At 36.4% G+C, this 21774-nt stretch overlaps 1 protein-coding gene across 4 annotated transcripts in view; it reads right to left on the reverse strand.

Annotated features, from left to right (window-relative positions):
- Positions 1–1292: 1292 nt before the first annotated feature.
- Positions 1293–21774, reverse strand: part of LOC139969391 (signal peptide, CUB and EGF-like domain-containing protein 3) — a 109801-nt gene continuing 89319 nt past the window's right edge. For all 4 annotated transcript variants that reach the window (XM_071974306.1, XM_071974308.1, XM_071974309.1 and 1 more), the window contains 14 exons: positions 21419–21541; positions 21034–21150; positions 19148–19270; positions 17619–17831; positions 16429–16536; positions 15711–15857; positions 14969–15172; positions 14202–14366; positions 13023–13190; positions 12255–12416; positions 9330–9527; positions 8436–8588; positions 8015–8094; positions 1293–7544 (listed from right to left, as the gene is read on the reverse strand). In XM_071974306.1, coding sequence (XP_071830407.1) covers positions 7392–7544; positions 8015–8094; positions 8436–8588; positions 9330–9527; positions 12255–12416; positions 13023–13190; positions 14202–14366; positions 14969–15172; positions 15711–15857; positions 16429–16536; positions 17619–17831; positions 19148–19270; positions 21034–21150; positions 21419–21541 — 2114 coding nt within the window. In that variant the 3' untranslated portion in view covers positions 1293–7391. The remainder of the gene's footprint in view (positions 7545–8014; positions 8095–8435; positions 8589–9329; positions 9528–12254; positions 12417–13022; positions 13191–14201; positions 14367–14968; positions 15173–15710; positions 15858–16428; positions 16537–17618; positions 17832–19147; positions 19271–21033; positions 21151–21418; positions 21542–21774) is intronic.

Consider the following 21774-nt stretch of genomic DNA (forward strand, 5'->3'; position numbering starts at 1 on the left):
TTATCAGATGAAGAACTGGAAAATCGAAATAACCGATAAAGAAGCTCCCGTTCTCCTTTTCTCTATTCAGCTTTCCTTCTTTCTTCCCCTTCCGCTCTCTTCACCTTTTCTCCTTTTGCCGACAGACCCAAAATTTGCCGACAGCGACCAAATTATTGGGGTGTGTGACACCCCCCACACCCTCCCCCCCCCCCGCTCGCTACGCCCATGCACGCGGAATTATCCAAACTGTTTCCAAAAGAACCGATTCTAGCCTACAAAAGGGCCCAAAATCTCAAAGATTTACTTGTTAACTCAAGGTTTCATACTAACGAAGAATCAGCTGACTCTCAAGGTTCACACGAAGCTCGTTTAGATGCTCTTATAGCTGCACTATGAGTCCATAAAAACTCGTGCACAGAAAAAAGATGCATTTTGAGAACGAGACGCCCAGGCCGAATATAAAATATTCAAAGGCTACTACTGATGAAGCTCCTCCTATAAAGTTTGAGAGCAGAAACCGGTCTAGTTGGTCATAAGAACCTACACTAGTCTCTCCTACTATTAACAGTACACTCAATTCACCTAATAGGTGCAATTATGTTTCACCACGAGGAGCATGCTTTAAGTTCATGTTCCTCGGGCCCTCCCTTAAAAATACTTCAGGTTCTTGGCGACTACGTTGCGTTAGATAGTGTAAAACCGCCTACACCCCCTTTCATTCAGATATATATGATATACTTGCTAACTGTGCATTGATTTTCCCTGACAGTAATAGTCAGCACTATAGTACTGAGCCGTATCTAATTAATACGAGATGTCGCGTAGGCCTGATAATTGCCTTAGTTTCAAATTTAGAATAAAAACGATCGCGTTTCGGGGAAGAGCAGCTGGATATATATTAGGCTTTTCTTTCACCAAGTTATGCCTATTAGGAATTTGAAGTACTCCCACATAAAAAAACGCAACTGATTTCCAACTGGATCCGCCCCTGAGCATCATTGAAACCACACTGCAGTTTTGCTGTCTGGTTCTCAGTTGTGATCACGACCAAACTCTTAAGTTCACTCAACAATGCCGAGGTCATTGGTTCTTAATATGTTGAATATTGTGTCGTTATTTGTAAACAACGAGATCAGATTATGATACAGGTAAGACTTAATATTCTTGTAACTATGTTGGGATAATATCTGTGTACATGATGATACCAGAGAGCGACTAACAGTGGTGTCTCATATGGCCCTCATATGTATCATGAGCGGGTTTTATTTAAATGAAAACCATCTAAAACATGCCAAAATGACAGACAAATGTTAACAAAGCTTTAAGTATTTATTTACATGTTTCGGCAACGTGAAAAGCTCCAGGAAAAAAAACCTGCAATTGAAATGAATAAAAAACACAAATACTTAAAGAACCATTACTTAAGCCAAACCTGGTATGAACAGCGAGCTTCTTATTCAAGAAAAGATGGCGCTCTTTCACATGTCAGAAACGATACTGCTTGATCTAACATAAAATAAATTCTTCACCCTCTCTCGTTGGTCTTACATACGCTGTGTCACATTAAACTACAACCTGGCACGTTGGAACTGAAATGGAGGTTCCAAATTTTCCTACCGAATCGAAATAAGTGTTGATTTAATCAACTCCGTATTCATGATATAATGTCTAAATTTACCAAACAGGAAATAAACAATACATACTTTTGACTTCTCACTGAGAAGCACTTGTTATTCTCCGAAAGTGACAACTGAGAAAGAGAGAGAGTATAGTTTGAATTAGCGAGCTTCGTGTAAGCACGGCTAAAGAGGAACAGTATCAAATTGCCAGGTTACTACATGAGGTCATTTAATATAATTTTATATTTTATTTATCGTGCAAGACAAATTACACTCGTGTAATGGTATTGTTACTTTCAGTTCCATGTTTGTACTAAACTTGATATTCTTTTCTCAACATGCGGCATGCTAAAAACAATGTTCAGAAGGAGATGGACAGCAACATATGTTATCATCAAACAGATCGTTTAACATCGTTTTAATGATAAAGAATATGAACATTAATACTCGTTATGAATACACTCCCCACCCTAAGTATGGTAGAATTAATTTAAAGCCAACTTCTTTCTACAAAAAAATATATAGAATTGATATATTTATACTCGCAAATATATATATTACTCTGTTCTAGCACATAAAGTAAGCAAACACACACTACACAGACAAGGCGTAATTCCAAGTTTAGTCAATAACTGACCCTGTCAAGGTTCCCACTTAATTTTATGAAAAAGAAACATGAATAAAATACTACTAGCTTTGACATCATTTTCAATACTTGTTATAATTATTTATATTTTGTTCCTTAGTTACACAGGCAGTGTCAAAGCTTAAAGAATGTACACTGAATCAACAATTTTCAAAATTCAAAAAATACAAACAACATTCAACCATTAGCCAATGGAAGAGTAACACTGAAAAACAAAAAAAACGAATGATATGAAGACTATACTGACCGATGAGTACCCTATATACTGACCGATGAGTACCCTATATAATAACCGATGAGTACCCTATATACTAACCGATGAGTACCCTATATACTAACCGATGAGTACCCTATATACTAACCGATGAGTACCCTATATATTAACCGATGAGTATACCCTATATACTAACCGATGAGTACCCTATATAATAACCGATGTACCCTATATACTAACCGATGAGTACCCTATATAATAACCGATGAGTACCCTATATACTAACCGATGAGTACCCTATATACTAACCGATGAGTACCCTATATACTAACCGATGAGTACCCTATATATTAACCGATGAGTATACCCTATATACTAACCGATGAGTACCCTATATACTGACCGATGAGTACCCTATATAATAACCGATGAGTACCCTATATACTAACCGATGAGTACCCAATATACCAACCGATGAGTACCCTATATACTGACCGATGAGTATACCCTATATACTAACCGATGAGTACCCTATATACTGACCGATTATTACCCTATATACTAACCGATGAGTACCCTATATACTAACCGATGAGTACCCTATATACTATCCGATGAGTACCCTATATACTAACCGATGAGTACCCTATATACTAACCGATGAGTACCCTATATACTAACCGATGAGTATACCCTATATACTAACCAATGAGTACCCTATATACTAACCGATGAGTACCCTATATACTAACCGATGAGTACCCTATATACTAACCGATGAGTACCCTATATACTAACCGATGAGTACCCAATATACCAACCGATGAGTACCCTATATACTGACCGATTAGTACCCTATATACTGACCGATGAGTACCCAATATACTAACCGATGAGTACCCTATATACTAACCGATGTACCCTATATACTAACCGATGAGTACCCTATATACTAACCGATGAGTACCCTATATACTGACCGATGAGTACCCTATATACTAACCGATGAGTACCCTATATACTAACCGATGAGTACCCTATATACTAACCGATGAGTACCCTATATATTAACCGATGAGTATACCCTATATACTAACCGATGAGTACCCTATATACTGACCGATGAGTACCCTATATAATAACCGATGAGTACCCTATATACTAACCGATGAGTACCCTATATACTGACCGATGAGTACCCTATATACTAACCGATGAGTATACCCTATATACTAACCGATGTGTACCCTATATACTAACCGATGAGTACCCTATATACTAACCGATGAGTACCCTATATACTAACCGATGAGTACCCTATATACCAACCGATGAGTACCCTACATACCAACCGATGAGTACCCTATATACTAACCGATGAGTACCCTATATACTAACCGATGAGTACTCTATATACTAACCGATGAGTACCCTATATACTAACCGATGAGTACCCTATATACTGACCGATGAGTACCCTATATACTAACCGATGAGTACCCTATATACTGACCGATGAGTACCCTAGCCTACACCCATTGGCTGGGCTTGGATTACTAGGTGCATGTATTTTATCAAATAAAACTTATATGGGATTTGCAATTCTTAAATGGTTTTAAATAAGTCAACAGTCAATTCAACTACATAAAAACCAGCAAACGAAAAGGTTTTAGCGGTTCCGATGCTCAAACATATTCATTCTGTTGTAAGTCATAAACGTGAATATTCATGAACTTGTGTACAGCAATGAGGGATTATTGACTAATGCAGTAAAATATGAAGGAAGGACCATGAATCAGTTATTATGTTGACAAAGTCTTTTTAGTGACATAGCATAAAAACAGACGAATGCATTAATATTAATGAGGTCAAGTTTTGTATCTCATAGACATGTTCTGTATCTATATACTTACATTGTATTATCCAACTGCATACGTATAAAGCTTGTCGTTGTGAACATATCATGTTTACAAGCTATCATGTTTACAAGCTGTTTTTGACAATTTTTCATTAAGCTCCAACCACCATGAATATTAATGAGGTGAACATTGTTGTTGAATGTACATGTATATATTATGTAGTTACATCAACATACCGAGTATAAACTAAATCGGAGGCACGGTTGCAGCGAACTTGACATTTGAAAGTTTTATGTTAAGCCCTGCCCACTCATTATTATTCATAGGAAGGGAACAAGAAACAATAACGCACATCTACTCATCGTAGGTCATCTACTAACCAAGTTTGACATTGATTCAACCTGTGTCTGTTAATATATCGTGTTTACCAGCTGTTCTTGAAGATTTCCAATTAAGCAACACCTACTCATGAATACTAATAAGGTAAACTTGTTGTTGCAAAGAACATGCACTTACTATGTAGTTACATCACAGTATGAACTCAAACGGACGTACGGTTAAAGAGATGTCGAAAAGTGACGAATTTTACTTTAAGCCCCGCCCACTCATTAATATGAACGGTAGCCCACCAAAACAATAGGGATCATCTACTGACCCTGACCAACAGATATACTCAGTATGACATCACATTTTGCCTACTTGAGATACCGTGTTTACAAGCTAGGGAGTCACATACACACTCGCGCACACACCAATGCCAACATGCAAAGCATCGGAACAAAGAATTGTTTATTTAAGGAGTACAACTCTCTGTAAGTAAATATAATAGTTATATATCATAAGAACAGTTATATATATATATATAATAAGAACTTAATGTCATTAATGTACCTTCACAAAATGAAACGATTTGAAAGCATCTGGAATTCAAATCATCAAAAAGTAAATGGTAAACTCTGTTGCTGCTGATTTTGCTGGAGATTATTCAAACCAGAAACACTTGTGGTCAGTTTTTCATAACTTGTGGCAACTTTTGTGAACCATCTTTGTGATATTAATAATATATTAGAATAGCATTTCGAGATAGATAATGCCCATTGTTTGCATTCGTTGGTAGGACGGAAGGAAATTTGCATCAACTTGATAATGATTGTGTTCCAATACAGTACTATTATGACACGCTCTGTATCGGTCTGTTCACATTCTCAAATGTTAGGTTGTAAATGTTAGAAATTATAGGGAACATATATAAACAAATGAAGATAATATTCTTAACATCAAAAAGGAAAGTGGCAATTCATATTAGACACAGAAAGCCTACTGGACAAAAATTGTTCCATTCTTAACTAAAATATAATTAATTTACATTGATTCTTAACAACGTATACCAAACTCAAGCTGAAATTAGAAGTAAGAGTGCACGTAACACCAGTAACACCGTTTCAGTCCCACATTGGCCTATTGGAATACAATATGTGGTTTTAAGTACGATATTCCAATATGTACTATCTACTGACTACTTACATTCCACAGAATAAATAAACTGGTTGTCTAAAAATGGAATGAAATTTTGATAAATAGCTAAACAATCTTTTCAAGCTTATACTCTCATAACCTTTTTTGCTTGAATTGTTTTTTTTTTAAATTTCTTTTGACATTTTATCTAAAATGAAAATAAATGAAAGTAAATAATTAAACAGTTAGTTTAGGAATGTTATATTGTAAATTCAATAATTATTACCATGAGCTTATCAACTGTTCAATATATGCTAATATAAATGCATTTGGAATTATATTATCAATTCCACGGTCACCCCTGGCAACTCACATTAATCACATAATACAATATAGACAAAAGTTAAAATGCATAACAATAAAATATTTATTTTCAAAGGCAATGGAAAGTAAAAAGACAAAAAAACCTGCCCAATGATATCATTAAGCTGCAATAAAAAGAGGAGAGAAGCACACAGAAAGGGACATAAAAAATAAAATTAATAAAAATAAGTAAGCAGTTTGACTGCCATTCTGAATACTGAATACTGTTTAATGAATGTACTTTCGTTCCATACAAACTGGCTTAATATCATGTGTTTCACATAGCTCTGGAAATGAAAAAAAGGTAAAAATTAAAAATTCCATTTGATGCCCGAGCAGGCAACCCAACGAAACGGTACAAATTCGATACTTCGGTCTAGTACATATTGATAAGTTCTCTATATTTAATGAATCACTAGATGAAAAAATGTTAAAATTCCACTTGAAGCTCCGAGCAGGCAGTCCTATTCAAAACCCCCTTTGTCTAATTCATACTAAACGCTTCCCATTTGTATACGTTATTAAAGGAGATTAATTATGTTATTTCATATTCTTATATTCTTGTTTTGTATAGAAAGCTTGGAAGTGATCTAACTTACCAATAACACAAAGTATCGGGTAGAACCTCCGGATGAACACAAAACCATGAGATACCATACACTATGCATGTAGAATACTTGTATATACATTACTATGCATGTAGAATACTTGTACATAAATTACATTTGGAACTTGCAGGCATAGTGAATTTGCGACACAGTATTCTGTCTCAGCTACAAACAGGTCTATTACATTCGTCAAAGTTATGTAGGAATACAGACAGATCATCGCTCTCATGTTTCGAAATGTTAACATGATAAAACTTTATCATGCCAGTCACTATAGGAATGAAAACGTTTACTCACACTCTATAGGAATTCTCATCTGTCATACTTAGTGTTAAGTAATCCATTGAATCCGGTTTGGTCTGTGTCCAAAAACTAATAATTGAAACATTTAAACCACCACTATAAATTTATACGGCATATTTATTGTAATACACCCCCCCCCCTCCCCGCCCGCCCTCCAATTATAATACTCAAGAAGGTGGATAAGTCACGGTTAAACATGAACAAGACAACAACGCCTAAACCAGAGAGACGTCTTCAAGCTGCTGTTATATATATATATATATATGGAAGGCGAATGATTTGAACATTGAAGACCTCAGCAAAACATCGGTAGGCTCACACTGATTGCAGCAAAGCAACTGTTTATTGTTCTAGATTAAAGAAGCGTGTAACCTTATTGTGTAAGAGTTTGTAGAAGGACTGCGGAAGAAGCGTACTGTGTTCATCTTCGCTGTATGTGTAATAAACCTCTGGATCAGCAATCACCTCCAGCAGAGCCGTGAGAGTCTCCTTATCCTGAAAGACAAAACTCATCGTGATTATCATGCAGGCTCTTATTACTGGATCACTGTACCACACTGTACCACACTGTACCACACCGTACCACACCGTACCACACCGTACCACACCGTACCACACCGTACCACACTGTACCACACTGGATCACTGTACCACACATGCCATATTGTATGCATATCTCCATTCATCTCTTCCAATAGCAATAGAACTCACGTGCTTATTTATCAGCCACTAGCTTAAAGGTCATTTCTTCATATGTTTCTGTGATCCGCAAGCAGAATGAAAGGTTTAAAATGTTGCATTTGTCTCTTAAATAGTTGAAACTGAAATGATATTGTGGTCATCATTTCTCACAGCAGATTTCACACCAATCTCCTAAGTGAATTTTTCTCAATGTTCAAATATTGTTCTATAAATAAGTTTGCGACATTATATGAGTCAAGTACAAAATGAAATGTTTAGCTCACCTTTAATATTTCTTGATGAAGATCTGATTCATAGAGTCTCCCATCTCCAACAATGTCTTTTATAAGATCTTCATAATCCTCTGAAATGAAAGCAAAGAGTCCTTACTTTATATACGTGAACAATTACGCAGAGACAACTCTATTAAGCTGACCTCCTGTATATCAAGATCCAAGCAATAAATGGGTATTTTAGATCATATTTTGCATCGAACATCTCTGATGGGTTACTTCTGAAATATGCATCTTTACTTTTCTGTTATCTCTTGTATTAATGTTGTGATGGATTTTACAGTTAAATAGCATATGGTAAGGCAAACACAGCATTAATATAATTTAATAACATACTTATGCAGTACAATACGATGATATCAACTCATTTGGTCTAATAGTTACTTAATTACTTAAGCTTTATTTTTCTCACCAAAATAAGTTGCATAATGGATTCTGAACCCTCCAGCAGAATTGGTTGAATCTGACTTGAAATGAATCCAAAGTTTCTGTGTCGGGACTGTGAACGCAATCGGTCTGGACACATTACTGCAGGTGCGAAATAGCATTGGGGAGGACGGGGAGGCTGCATATATGGAGAAATAACATAGAAACGCATACCTTTATGAATAATTCATTTATATTTCACACATACCCCCAAAAATAATAATAAATAAATAAATAAATAAATAAATAAATAAAGAAAAGCTGTTTAATGTAATTGTGATATAATTCATGAATGCAAAGAAATAGTAATATCCTTAATAAATTTAGAAATGTTCAAGCTACTAAAAAAGGAAAGACAAAAAGGAGAAAATATTCACAACATTTTGCCATTGGAGTGTTAACTTTTAATTCTTGTGTGAAACAAGTTTAATGTAAGATTGAAAACAACCCTTAAATCATTTGTCTTCCATATATACCTGGGCAGGCTGAGTGATGTCTGATAACGACGTTTAGAAATATAATACTACAGAGCTCGTGAATACCAAGCAGATTGATCAAACTCTCGACTTAACTTCATAACATCTTTAAAAATAAAGTATTTTATGAGGGCGTTGCACACTATTTTGAGATGTTATACTTGGGATCACATTTCAAATCAGAAGACCTAAAAGGCTTATTGAATCGTTGCCATATATTGTAGGAGAACATTTTCTTGTACTTATTAAGGGGAATCAATATACATACCCAGTATAGCACGTGATTCTTACTTACATGAGTAACCTTAATATAACTACAATACAATTAAAGCCTATTAAGACCATGATACAGTTTCAAATGATATCACTCCTGATGCGAACACTTTTCTTAAGCCGAAACTTACAATTTTTTCTCATAGTAAGCTCATCTCCACAGGTGTCTCGTGTTCTAAGAAAAATCTCGGGGACTACGATAATGATCTTTCGACCAGTCGGAGCCCTGATTGGCCAGGTACATTCAGCATTAGCTGGGTATTCGCCTGGGAAGTTTGGACTCTGTATGTACCCTGTTCTGTCCCCAATCTGACTGCGGCACAACAAATCTGCAATGTAAAATAACATAACCATTAGCCGCTATTTTATTTGTATCAGCAAAATCCATTGTTAACGCTGAGTTCACATGAGATAACAGACTCCGACATTTGTTAAATCTCGTGACCTGATCACGGAGGCGTTATATGCATTACGTCACTCGTAATCTGATGACGAGTGCTTTATTCGCTATATATGTCGCATTTTTTTACCTCGAAAAAAAGCGGACGTTTTCTTCGCGATATCTGTGGAAATAATATGAAGTAAAACCAGAACACTTTGTGATTCCTTATCTATATCATTGTATGTGTAATCACCTGATTACAAGAGCAACTGACGAAAATGTGCTCCAAGTCAAACACAGTGGCGTCGCCAGACATTTCAATCTTGTGGGGGGTTGGGGACAGGGGTGGAAGGGGTGGGGTGGCACAGCATTTTAATAGGGGGAAAATGTTTATTTGCGAATGCCGTCCTGGGGTGGGGGAGGGTCTAATGGGAGGGGTGGTTTAGATTTATCAAGGGTCCTTAGATGCAACCTGGGGCTATATTTTGCAACTTGAAGTAACTTCAAGAATGTTCTGGCTTATTCTGTCCGGTATTTATGTTTTTAATTTGAGGCAGATAAAGTTTTGTTTGACTATTTTTTAACACTACAAATCGCATCTGGGGAGCATCTAGAGGGACGATTTTTTGGGAGCGTACGAGCATATTGCTTTGGGCGGAGGTAAGAGTTCATTTGGGGTCACCAGGGGTCAAATTTAAAAAAATTGTAAACACGACATCTCAAGAAGGGAAACTTGGACCCATCTCATATTTAGTATGCAGTTGTGACACGTTAATTATAAGAAGCATATTCCTTTTTTTTGGAGGTCAAAGGTCATTTGGAGTCACCACAGATCACATTGGAAACCTTGTTTTATAATTTACCGTATATCCCACCGACCAGCCTAATGGATAACATGTGCGTTACGTCTCATAAGAATAGGAGATAACCTGATAACTCAGGCAGGCGAGTTGTCAGATGTATTTACATAATGAATCAGGTAACTGGGTTAATACTGTTCAAAAGGGTATTTTTAGTAATTGGTACTCAAGAAAGGAGAGTCAACAGGGTATGGGGATAAAGCCATTGCAGAATAAATAAATCAATACATTAACTGTTGTGTGGACTCCTATTTTGAGTAAACAATGCATTTGTCTGCTTTCGATGCAAACTCTATCTTTTTTCGAACATCAGCAAGGTGCTGTTATGTCTATTGAATTCTTTTAAAATAAATTTAATTGGTATTATTCAGTGTTTTCTGTTATGGCTCAGACGAAAACCTTTCCTCTATTATTAAAGCAGCATTTTGCGTTGGGTCGCTTTTTTCCACTTTTTTTAATATGTGCATCGATTTTTTCACATGTAGCAATCATAAAACAGCAATCTAAGATACCATCCAAGTTTCACCCTGCCAAGAGCGTTAATTAGCGAGTAATTAACGATTTATGTCGATAAATGAGAAGAGTGTCCTCGACAAATTTCACAGTTAAAATTAATCGCATACAATTCCGCCAAACCCACTAGTTTGAATTCAACCAATCAGAGATGCAGGTTTAGTTATGAGCCGTTGCTAAAAATAGATTCAAGACTTCGCGTTGGTTGTACCAGGGAGTTGTTATGCAACTCCCTGGTACAACTGCCATATAGACTGTACACAAATCAAGCGTGGTGTTATATTACGTATCTGTCAATGACGTTCGTAGTGTTTAAATATTCATATTATGGGCGAGGTTTATTGGGTTCCCAACGGAAAATATCTTGGAGAACAACAAAGTTGAAAGTTGCAATTTTTTCGACTTTTATGCCACCATTTGAAGTAAAATATAAATAGATTAGCTAGTTATGTATGTCGTTATGGCAAAGTGGAATCAGTGAGGTTGAGAAAAATCATAGAAAAGGACGCAAAATGCTGCTTTAAATTCGATATTAAATGTGTAATCACCTTTACATAGGTTTGAATCGGAGACACCTTCCTCATCTGTTGTGGTACTAAAACTGCGATATTAAATGTGTAATTACCTTTACATTGGTTTGAATCAGACACACCTTCCTCATCTGTGGAGGTACTACCTGCGATATTAAATGTGTAATTACCTTTACATTGGTTTGAATCAGACACACCTTCCTCATCTGTGGAGGTACTACCTGCGATATTAAATGTGTAATTACCTTTACATTGGTTTGAATCAGACACACCTTCCTCATCTGTGGAGGTACTACCTGCGATATTAAATGTGTAATTACCTTTACATTGGTTTGAATCGGACACACCTTCCTCATCTGTTGAGGTACTACCTGTGATATTAAATGTGTAATTACCTTTACACTGGTTTGAATCAGACACACCTTCCTCATCTGTTGAGGTACTACCTGCGATATTAAATGTGTAATTACCTTTACATTGGTTTGAATCGGACACACCTTCCTCATCTGTTGAGGTACTACCTGCGATATTAAATGTGTAATTACCTTTACATTGGTTTGAATCAGACACACCTTCTCATCTGTTGAGGTACTTCCTGCGATATTAAATGTGTAATTACCTTTACATTGGTTTGAATCAGACACACCTTCCTCATCTGTTGAGGTACTACCTGCGATATTAAATGTGTAATTACCTTTACATTGGTTTGAATCAGACACACCTTCCTCACCTGTTGTGGTACTTTACCTGCGATATTAAATGTGTAATTACCTTTACATTGGTTTGAATCAGATACACCTTCCTCATCTGTTGAGGTACTACCCGGGCAATTGATGCAATAATTCATTGCTGAATTCTCTTGGTATGTTCCTCGAGGACAAGTTGTACATTTGTGCCTACTGATATTGTAGAAAGTACCGGGAGCACACCGCACTGTGGGTAAAATCAAACAAACTTTGAAAGACATAAAGCGTGTATCAGTGTTTAATGTATCTGCTGTCTTTTTTAATTTGATTTTAAAGATAGAGGTTTACATCTGTGTCATCTCTCTACTTGTTTTTATATAGTTTCCTTCTATATTGAATTTGTGAAACACTGACACACTGATTGTTAGTATTTTATTGCATCTTGATGAAAAGTGCACACATACTTTATCGGCTTGAATAAAATAAGTGCTGTACGCTCCCATAAATGACACTACCATCAGTGTTACATAGGAAGAGAACTTCAGACAGATTTATATAAATCTGGTATGTGCAGTAAATCTTGATATCACTTCCGCTGATAATCAAAACAGATTAATGCAACAGAAGCTCCTAGCCTTGGTAAGGGTGCAGAGTTAAGATTTGCTTTAGAAGGGTGGTGTAATGAACAGGCAGACCCTCCTGCCCCACACACTGCCCCAATCTCTACCCACTTCTCTCTCTGATCTCACTCTACCCCATTTTCCTATCACACCTTAGAAAGTATGTTCCATCAATGCTAGAGTGATAACACATTCCTCACACACTGTAACAAAGTCAAATGAGCATGGCTTACTTGGAGTCAGACAATGTGCAAAGGATGTTGATCCCTCCGACCTTGTTCTAAGTCCACCGCCACAGCTGACACAATGGGTGTGACCTGCCTCTGGTTGATAGGTACCAAAGGGGCAAGGAGTACATGGCTGTAGACCAGTGCTGGAGAAGGAGCCAGGGAGGCACTGACCTAGTAGAATAATCATTAAACTATAGAATATCGTACAATGAAAACAGTAAAAAAAGTATTTTAAGCAAGTAGGAAAAGAAGAACTATTTATCACTTTTGAAAATCACCAGGAATAGGTATTAAATGATTGAATACTGAGTAAATATGGTATAGTCAAGTATGTATAATACTTCTTTATTACGCCCAGTCGATGACTACAGAATCAAAACTATCAGCCATAGATTCTTTGTATAACATGTTCCGCTGTGGCAATGGCCAAGGGAAGTTCTGCTAGCTTAGCTAGTTTTTACATGTAATTTTAATATCCAATGCAACATACGCTTGAGATTTGATTTGAAACAGCATATAAACTACAAAAGTCACATATGAACTGTGAAGAGGATCAAAACTTCTATTATTAATGCTCAAAATGGATATTCATCAATGAAAATTACTAAATGACCATTGTCATTATCAGCTTAGCAGTAAGAGCAGGATTAAGACTGAGGAGTGGAATGAGGGATGAAAAAGCATAATAGAAACAGACAAGTATCTTAATATTTACTAAGAAATGCCGTCAACAGAAACGAGTGTCACTTTAAACATGCATGCATTAGTAGTTAAAGACATGTCTGTGTGAAATGGAAAGTGTACAGTGAATGAAGTTACAGATAGCCTATCATCATGTTAAACATAGGAATTGATATTGAAGGACTTGGTGAAGGCATTAGGCAGGCAAAGTAACACGTACAACCAGTTTAACAGTATGCCCCCATACTTATTAAAACCTGTCACATATTATACAAACAAAGGTATATGCAAACGAGGGTTAAGACGCCAGGTTAAGCGAAGAAGTAATATCATTATAACATAGCTTCACACAATAATACAGTCAGCAAGCAAATTAGGAAATATGTAAGTGTCAAATAAGATACAGCATACTTCCATACATACAGTAAATGGTATTAACACAATTCAGATGGTATGAATTAAGCGAGATTAAACAAAGCAGCAGTTTAAAATACAGCATACCTCCACACTCATCAATACTAGCTGCTCCTACATTATCAAAGTTGAGCTCACTTTGTGGGCAGGGGAGGCATTCCTCCTGGCCCTCTTCTTCCTGGTAGTAGTTTGCTTTGCATGCAATACAACGGTCCAATGTAGGCTCATAGTAGGTACCGACACTGCATGCAACTGCAAAGAAAAAATCAACGTCAGCATAAACTGCTTACAAACCCAAAATGACTCACATCCTGACCAATATGTGGATTGGCTGTTAAAACACCAATTATCGCAAGTAACATTTTACAAAAAAACAAAAAAGTCCAGTTAAGAAAACAGCCATGCATTGTCAGTACATTTCGAACAAATAATTTCCAAATTGGAAATTATTTGTACAAAGACTATGTGTTTAATAACATCCTTCTGGTTCAGAAATTTTGTGTTTACAAAAGTAAGGTTAAAAAAGAGAAACCTTCCTTTAGCTATGGTAAAATTGTTTTAAAGAATTTTTATCTAAAAGAAAAGTTTATGTATCAAACTAATTGTAAGCAAATTGCTTTTGATATCAGATGGCATGCATAACTGGAAATCTTTATTTGAAGTGTAATGATTTATTTGTTGTTGTTGATAATATTGACTAATGGTCATAAAATATATGTTATTATGAACTGTACATTGTTTGGAAACTTGATGGAATGATAATAAAAACAAAAAACAAAACAAAACAAATATAACATATATATATATTTTCGAATGATGGTTGTTAAATATCGAATATCTGGCACAATACTTACCACATTTATTGTTCATCATAACATGTCCCGGATCACACCTTTTCATAATATTCTCAGTACTCAGTGATTTTCGATTTGCACTGTACAAAACGCCATTTATTGCAAACGTGAAACCCTGTCTATTAATCTTGTTCCTCAATCTTTTAAAGGTCTGGTTGATTTTCTTTTTAGATTTCTTGAAGACACAATCAATATCGCACCTTCCTGATGAAATAAATTAATAAGGAATCTTTGACACATGTTATGTTCCTGGTGTTAAATTCAGAATTATAAATCATAAATTAAAGAAAGATTTGTTTCTCTGATGACTTCCCACTTTCAGTTCATTGAACAATCATGTAACCAAAAGCTATTAACCATATTGTGTTTTCTGAGAGGCACTTCTGATGTAATCAGCAACAGTAAAGTTTAAGGGTACATGGTATATAGACGTCAGGCAATAGTTCATAGATATGTTGTCATTGCTTCAGATGTACCAGTAACGTTTGAGGGTAATTGGTATGACGTCACGCAATAGTTCAGAGATAAGTTTTCTCCAAAGCTTACAAATTTGACGTTAAGTCTGGACAAACGCCACTTTCTGACTTAGGCAGAGAAGTAGAAAAGCAGACAACTGTGTCTAAACGTGCATATCATTCAATACATTTACAATATTGTATACTGCTTCTTACTCAGTGAATTTGTTTCTTTGTTAATTCTGCAACAGTTTCCTTGCATTACATGTCAATACTTTCAACTTTACCATTAGGTGTCTTTGGAAGCATGACAACTTCTAGATCCGCCGTGATGGTTGATGTAGTTGACCTTTGACCTCTGTGATTCCCATGCCCTGCCAGACTTTGATTACATGACAAGTTGAGATGAAGTACACACAATTCAATGCATCCCACTAAAGAAAAAATGGAAATACCTTATAAAGTACATTTGGTTTTGGATGTGCCTCTTGCAACACAGGTGGTAACCAGATTAAACATAATATTAAGGCTAACTTAGAGCGGGCTGGTTACAGTGCATTTTCCTTTTACAGAAAGTTCTGTTTAGAGTAAGTGTACGATACTCTCCCAAGCAATAGGTCTAAATCTAAATCATATCCACTGAAGATACATGTAGTGGTCCTGTCTTATGGAGCATAAGAAGCAGACGGAGCATATGGAAGATGGGGAAAGACGCACCACTAGCCCTTATGGCCAGGTGTAGTTAGAGAGTATTGTTCTAGTAGATTCACTAGGAAATACATAACCTCCATAATGACATTTGCATAGAGAAACAAACCAAGGGATACTACTTAGCTGTTTTAAAAGAAAACCGAAGTAATGACTTTACATGGAGCATATAACCATTACAAACTGCTCAACATATTCAGAAATGAATGTTACATCAAATGTAAAGTTAACCTCGCCTTTTGCAGACTAGATTACTACTTTAAAAAGAAAAGTAATGCAGAAAAAAGAAATACTTACTGTTTGTTGCTATTTCTTCTTGAATGTCTGTGCTTGTGTTCAGTGCACAGTGCTCGGCACTTAGTAAGAAAGTAGCTTTTTGATGAACAACTGGTGGATTCACACCTTCTGAAATAAAAAGAAGATCGATTTCATCCCAGACTAAAGCAGCAGTCGTTCTACATTGATATCATAGCACTAATATGATTTTCAACACTATAGGCTTAAAATAAAACGATTCCGAAGATAGTATTTCTATATACAGTGCAGAATAACAGGTCAATAATAATGGTTCGTTCTGCAAATGTCTCCCTAATGTTCTAATGATTCATTGGCTTGTAGTGCACAACCCATTTGTCGGCAAAATATCTTCATTTTACTAATGTGATCAAAACTTTGCGTCGACTTTTGACGGCATTAATGATAATGTTAATGCATTTTGTTAACTTTCAGCAAGAAAAGTACATGAAAATGACTGTCTAATTAAAACAATAAGGTCTTTTTATAAACTCTGACACTTTAATTTCTGCAAATTGTAACAGCTTACATTTGCATAATGTGCGGGTATCTTTACATTGTCTGGTACCGTCATGATGATTTTGGCTCTTTCTCTGAAATTTGCATTTTTTTCTTCACTGGCAACGTGCCAACTAAATGTCTGCACGTTCTTTCTACACCTCCTGTTGACTTGAGCTGACACTTGAACTCCAAACATGTGTGATTTCTTTCATTCATTGTAGTCAATTTATCATTGACATAATGAATTTTGCTAGTAGCAGTATTCTTGTGATAAATCGAGAAAGCACATTTCTCAATGGATCAGGTTTACATCATTTTCTTACTTTTGACTTTTACCATGAGAGTACCCCAATGATGTAACTTCTTCCATCTATTATATAACAACACTAAATGACCTTACATCCCACCCCCACCCCACCCCCCAAAAAAAACATGGTTGTGCTCTTAATGTGGTGTCAAATGTGAGATCAGCTGAAGTTTCCTATCTTGGGATATCGTATCGCATGCACACACGCCAATTTGACCTCATAGGTTACTTGACTACTTAAGCTAAAGTAACCAGAATACCATGATAACGATGGGTAAGCTAAGTAACCAGAATACCATAAGTACGATGGGTAAGCTAAGTAACCAGAATACCTCATGATACCTCAATGGTAACTCATGGTACCTCAAAGGAGGACATAACTCACCAGAACAACTTGGCAGAGAGTTATTTTTGTTATTGTTTGATGCCCATTGGAACTGTGTAGCTGCACTGCATGTGTATGTGAACTGGTTCCTTTCCAGAGTTGAAAAGTGGTAATTCTCTTTACATCTGAGGCGGCAAACTTTCTCTTCAGAGTCATTTTGCTCGCAGGTTAAAATCGCCTTTTGGGGCTGTTGTAGTGGTGGACACTGGGATGCTATAGAAAAGTTAATTGATATAGAATAAGCTCTTTACCCTCAAACGTAATGGAATGTTTCTTAAAGGTATTGGTGACTATAAGAGCAAAGGCACAACTGGTCACTTTCGTTGCAGCCTCCTAGAGCTGCTCTCCCCACCCTCCCTTGTCGCCCGTCCAACCCGACCCATGTATGGCATTAAATCACATAACGGGGACCTCCACCATAACTACCAGAAAGCTCATTCAAGAAGTACCTACCACCCAACGATGAGATTCGCTAAAGCAGCCATTATTGGTAAACTTATTTACAAACTTTCCATGTTTTGCCCACTGAAGACGTCAATTGACAATTTGACCTCCACCAATAATAACATTACATCAGATCTGAAAAAGGAGCTACATACCACGGGTGAAGTTCATGCAAGCTAATTATAGTAAGCTACAGGCCAAGGCAACACACACGACAAACATAAACACACCATCATGATCTCATGGATTCCTTTTGCCTTCAGCAAAGAATCAAAAAGCCTCCGAAAATGGTTCGTTCTGATATCAGTCAATAAAAGAACAACGTTGGTGTTACCTATACAATCTTCCTGATAACAGTCAATAACACAACAACGTTGATGTTACCTATACAATCTTCCTGATAACAGTCAATAAAATAACAACGTTGGTGTTACCTATACAATCTTCCTGATAACAGTCAATAACACAACAACGTTGGTGTTACCTATACAATCTTCCTGATAACAGTCAATAAAATAACAACGTTGGTGTTACTTATACCATCTTTCTAAAAAATAGTCAATAAAATAACAACGTTGGTGTTACCTATACAATCTTCCTGATAACAGTCAATAACACAACAACGTTGATGTTACCTATACAATCTTCCTGATAACAGTCAATAACACAACAACGTTGGTGTTACCTATACAATCTTCCTGATAACAGTCAATAAAATAACAACGTTGGTGTTACCTATACAATCTTCCTGATAACAGTCAATAACACAACAACGTTGGTGTTACCTATACAATCTTCCTGATAACAGTCAATAAAATAACAACGTTGGTGTTACCTATACAATCTTCCTGATAACAGTCAATAAAATAACAACGTTGGTGTTACCTATACAATCTTCCTGATAACAGTCAATAAAATAACAACGTTGGTGTTACCTATACAATCTTCCTGATAACAGTCAATAAAATAACAACGTTGGTGTTACCTATACAATCTTCCTGATAACAGTCAATAAAATAACAACGTTGGTGTTACCTATACAATCTTCCTGATAACAGTCAATAAAATAACAACGTTGGTGTTACCTATACAATCTTTCTGATTTTGATGTAAAAAGTATCCTTCCTCACAGAAACACTCATAGCTACCAGGTTGATTAGTGCAGATATGTTGACAACCTCCATTATTAATTGAGCATTCATCAATATCTGAAAAATAAAGGGAGGAAAACAAATTTAAAAACCATAAGGCGTGCATGACCTGTTACATAATGTGCATACAAAATGTACAGACCAAAATCGCAATCTTAATGACAGATTACTCAAAAAGAATGATACAGTGTCATGCATATATCAGATATGATTGGAATGCCAAAATGCATATATGTGCCAATGATCTTTATACAAAGTGTCATGTATATATGATATATGATTGGAATGCCAAAGTGCATATAGGTGCCAATGATTTTATTCAAAGTGTCATGTATATATGATATATGATTGGAAAGCCAAAATGCTTATAGATGCCAATGATTATATACAAAAATTATGAGAAATGACTGGCAGACAGTTTTCTTGTCAGTCTCTTGTAAAACATTTTCTTGCACAAACAATGATACAATGTTTGTTTGTATGATTTTAAGCTACTTATCCTTTATTATCCACTTTAAACGCCTGCCGATAGTTGTGAAGTCACATAGTCACATGTAAAGTGAACAGTGTACTGTGTGTCATACGTCAAACCATTGGTGTGGATAAGTAACTGGGTAATGGCGAGGAAAGAAGATTCTTTGCAGTAAGGTAGTTGAAGGATGATTTGATAGGGCTTGTGCTTAGAAATTCATAACGAATGTTGTTTTGGACATCGCTGTTCACATCTTCTTCCAGGGATATTCTGGTAGCAAACATGTAATTGAACAACCTGGAACATTATAAACGCCTGTGATGCATGCAGACAAGCAGATGTCCTTCAAAAACTGCTCTTTACTTTCTTTGCACCAATTGATGGCTGTACATCCAAATGTGATGTTCTTACTAATGTATTAACAATAAAATATGATAAAATCAAAACTTTCATGATAAAGACACTCACTTCACTGTTGCCATATACATTCACGGAATTTCATTAAAAAGAACAAGCTAATTTGTGATAAAGCATGTCGTGTGGGTACCGGTAAACTCTTTTCAGCGTTACAGCTGGGATTTACACAACAGTTATGAGTGGACATGCCAGTTGACCTGGTTCTGAGAATTAGAGAAAATAATTCATGCCGATATTTTGTTTTTACGTGTGCTTAAAATGACTGAAATATTACACAGACAATCTCCCAAACCAAGGCATATCAATCACATAAATAAGTGTAGCGTGTAGAGAGAAACGAACTGCAGTGAAATAGGTCTTTACGTTAGAAATAGTAGTCAACAAGTTGTTTCTTTTAAGTGACCGAGGAACCGTGGCTTCTTATGTATCAACATGCGTTAAGTATGTTAATACCTCCACAGTGCGTTATTCCAAATGCCTGAGTAACATTTATTTGCTTACCTCCAAAGTGCGTAACTACTTGTAAATGTCTTAGTAACTAGTTTATTTACCTCCACAGTGCGTTATTCCAATACCTGAGTTACATGTATTTACTTACCTCCAAATAACTACAAATGTCTGAGTTATAGTAGCATATGTACTACTACAGCGCATGATTCCCAGTGTCTGCGTAACACTATTGTACATACCATTGCTGCCCATGATTCCCAGTGTCTTGGTAACACTAGTGTACATACCACTGCAGCGCATGATTCCCAGTGTCTTGGTAACACTAGTGTACATACCACTACAGCGCATGATTCCCAGTGTCTTGGTAACACTAGTGTACATACCACTACAGCGCATGATTCCCAGTGTCTTGGTAACCCTAGTGTACATACCACTACGGTGGGTTGAGCCTATATTGTATGAGTTACAGTAGTTTACTTACCACCACAGTGCGTGATTCCAAATGTCTGGTACCCTTGGTAACACTGACATCTGAAGGAACCAGCTGTGTTTATGCAAATATGGTCACATGTATCGTTCATTGAGCACTCGTCAACATCTAAATATGGACAGAAAACAAGTGAAATATTTCACAATTACTTTACAAAATCGTCATGTCTTAAGGTTAAGCGGGAGGTAGTTCCTCGGGCCATTAAGACGCCTCTGAGTTTCAGTCTTGGCAGAGGTCAGTACCAACCTTTCTCAACTCCTTGGTGGGAACCGCCGCATGAGAATGTGTGATTAAAAATATATCTGGAAAATTATAGACATGAACAATAAGAAAACAAGAGAAAGGTAAATCCTTAATCAGTCAAGAGATCACTCACCTATGCATGTCTTCCCATCTGCTTGTAGCTTAAATCCTTTGGCACAGCTGCACTCATGTCCACCAATATTGTTCTTACAGAGGGATTGGCAACCTCCATTGTTATCCTGGCATTCATCAGTGTCTGTAAAACAAGAACAATGAGGAAGTATAGGTACATGGACACGTCCTACCTGAATCATACATTCTTATACACTACAAGTTGGCCTGACGTTTCGATCCTAGCAGGATCTTCTTCAAAGGCTAAATGACAAGTAACAGTAACAGGAGGGACAAAAACAAGCACAGAAAACAGACAGGTTAATGAGCATGGTGAACACAAAGAGATAGATGTAAGGGGGATTAGTAAACAAGGGA

The sequence above is a fragment of the Apostichopus japonicus genome, chromosome 7 (assembly GCF_037975245.1).
Source record: "Apostichopus japonicus isolate 1M-3 chromosome 7, ASM3797524v1, whole genome shotgun sequence".
NCBI lineage: Eukaryota > Metazoa > Echinodermata > Holothuroidea > Aspidochirotida > Stichopodidae > Apostichopus > Apostichopus japonicus.